Here is a 2026-nt window from a genome sequence, read left to right as displayed (position 1 = left end):
GACACCCTCCCAGACGATGAGAAGCACAAAACATATTGACAAAACACAAGAATATTAGTAACTGATTCAAGGAGCAGATTGTATACTACAACAATCATGCAGAACTCAGCTGTAATAACTAGTGTCAGAATAGAGTATTGATAAATAAAAACAAAAAGTTACAATAAATAGTTGTTAAATCAAATTTTAAAAAACAGCATTAGATTAGGGAAATTGTTTCCAACCAGTGAAGAAGGAAACATCTAATGCTCCCCCTGATGCCCCCAGGAAAGACAGTGATTGAGGTTAGAAGCCTGTTCAAACAGGAGGTGTTCATCTATCAAGTTGGTCCTAGGAGCCTCCTTCACCAGAACCCTGGTGAGGCACCGGCATGGGAACAAGGCACCCAGTCATATCAGAGAAGGCCTTGCTACTTCCTAAAGAGAGAGAGACTACATAATCAAAGGCTGCAGGGCTTTTGTTTTGTTTTGGTTACTAAGCCTTGTTTAAAATGATGAGGAATTAGGAAATATGTTTTGGGGGTTTTTTTGGTTGGTCCTGGGGCTTGAACTCTGGGCTTGCTGGGCTTGGGCATTATCCCTGAGCTCTTCAGCTCAAGGTGAAGGCTCTACCACTTGAGCCACAGCACTACTTCCAGTTCTCTAGTGGGTAATTGGAGGTAAGAGTCTCATGGACTTTTCTGCCCGGGCTGACTCTCAACTGTGATCCTCAGATCTCAGCCTCCTCCTGAGTAGCTAGGTTTACAGGCATGAGCCACCAGCGCTCGGCAAGAAATATGGTTTTGAGATATTCTTACTATGTCCAGAAAAGTAGACACAGTTTAACAATGAATGTAAAAACACATTCCATCCAAAACATTGAATGGATAAAAGATGTAATCTAACTTCTCTGAACAGAGAGGAACATGCTCAGATCATGTTCTACATACAAACCGGGGCATGGCAGGACTGGGTGTGGTCCATGTTGGAGTGATGGCAAGACAGACAAGGAATGGAAATGAGGAGTGGAGGATGTGACCCAGGAAAGCATTACTCTGGGACCCTGCTTACCTGCAGAAAATGGCTTAAAATAGTCGCTGTACTTGAACTTCCCATTTTCATTCAAAAAGTGCTCTGGCTTAAATTTATCTGGTTCTGGAAATTCTTGGCTGTCATACAAAAGTGAATCCAGGGTTGGAATTACAATTGTGCCCTAGAAAAAGTAGACACATTGGTCAGTCAGCTTTAGAAAATATGGTCTTTCACCTGGAACTCCCAATGAATAAAAGATTATTTGATTTTTATTGTGCAGAATATTAAATATCTAGTTAAGAAAGTTGTTTAGTTAAGGACTAGACAGAAAACAACCAGGAGTCAATCCTAAATGAGATGACAACCTGAAACTTTTCACAAAATTAAAACCCTTGTCTTGGTTGGTGATTTTGGCTCCTGGGGTTAGAATGTGCTACGATTTCCAGGCCTCCTTTAGGGATGTACTCTCCGAGTATGCCTGTTTCTCTAGTCACCACGTCACGCGAGAACATCCCTGGCAGTAGGGTGGGAGTGCTGACCTGGACCACCATCCAGTCACCCTCACGACAGAAGCCCTGGAATTCCTGTCTGCACCCCAGCAGGCAAAGGGTGAGCCAGTCATCAGGACAAGGCTCACAGGAGGCATTGCATCTTGTCTCTGACCTTGGGAATCCGGTATCCTCGGAACATGATGTCCCGCGTCACCTCATGGGGAAAATTGGAGGGTATAAGATTGATGAATCGCTGAATCTCATGCACCACAGCATCCATGTAGGGCATCTCCAGCCTGTCTTTGACGGCAGGGGCGCGACTTGGCCCAATAACCCTGTCGATTTCTTCATGAAGTTTCTCTGCCAAGACATGAATGAGATCCATTTAAAGAGCTGATCCTGATCAAAGTAAATTGTATGCCCATATGGACATGTCTAAAGGAAACCCCTTGGTACGATTAATTGGTGCTAATAAAAATGTGAGAATAGACGAATACCTTGATTTCCCATCCACATCCTCCCGTG

General features: G+C 43.7%; 2 protein-coding genes across 2 annotated transcripts in view; both read right to left on the bottom strand.

Annotated features, from left to right (window-relative positions):
- Positions 1–2026, bottom strand: part of LOC106001755 (cytochrome P450 2E1-like) — a 19516-nt gene that overhangs the window by 10873 nt on the left and 6617 nt on the right.
- Positions 714–1962, bottom strand: LOC106001756 (cytochrome P450 2E1-like). Its single transcript, XM_013036746.1, has 2 exons — positions 1674–1962; positions 714–1191 (listed from the first exon to the last, which is right to left on the bottom strand). The coding sequence occupies exons 1-2, from the start codon at positions 1884–1886 to the stop codon at positions 880–882; spliced, it is 525 nt and encodes a 174-aa protein (XP_012892200.1). The 5' UTR covers positions 1887–1962; the 3' UTR covers positions 714–879.

This window comes from Dipodomys ordii, unplaced genomic scaffold, assembly GCF_000151885.1.
Source record: "Dipodomys ordii isolate 6190 unplaced genomic scaffold, Dord_2.0 Scaffold401, whole genome shotgun sequence".
Taxonomy (NCBI): domain Eukaryota; kingdom Metazoa; phylum Chordata; class Mammalia; order Rodentia; family Heteromyidae; genus Dipodomys; species Dipodomys ordii.
This window is presented reverse-complemented; position numbering and strand designations above follow the sequence as displayed.

Bases quoted from the DNA above. Each gene is read 5' to 3' on its own strand.
- LOC106001756 (XM_013036746.1), bottom strand. From the start codon at position 1,886: ATGGATCTCATTCATGTCTTGGCAGAGAAACTTCATGAAGAAATCGAC. The intron at 1,192-1,673 runs GTCAGAGACAAG...TACTTTTTCTAG, and splicing joins GAGGATACCGGATTCCCAAG to GGCACAATTGTAATTCCAAC.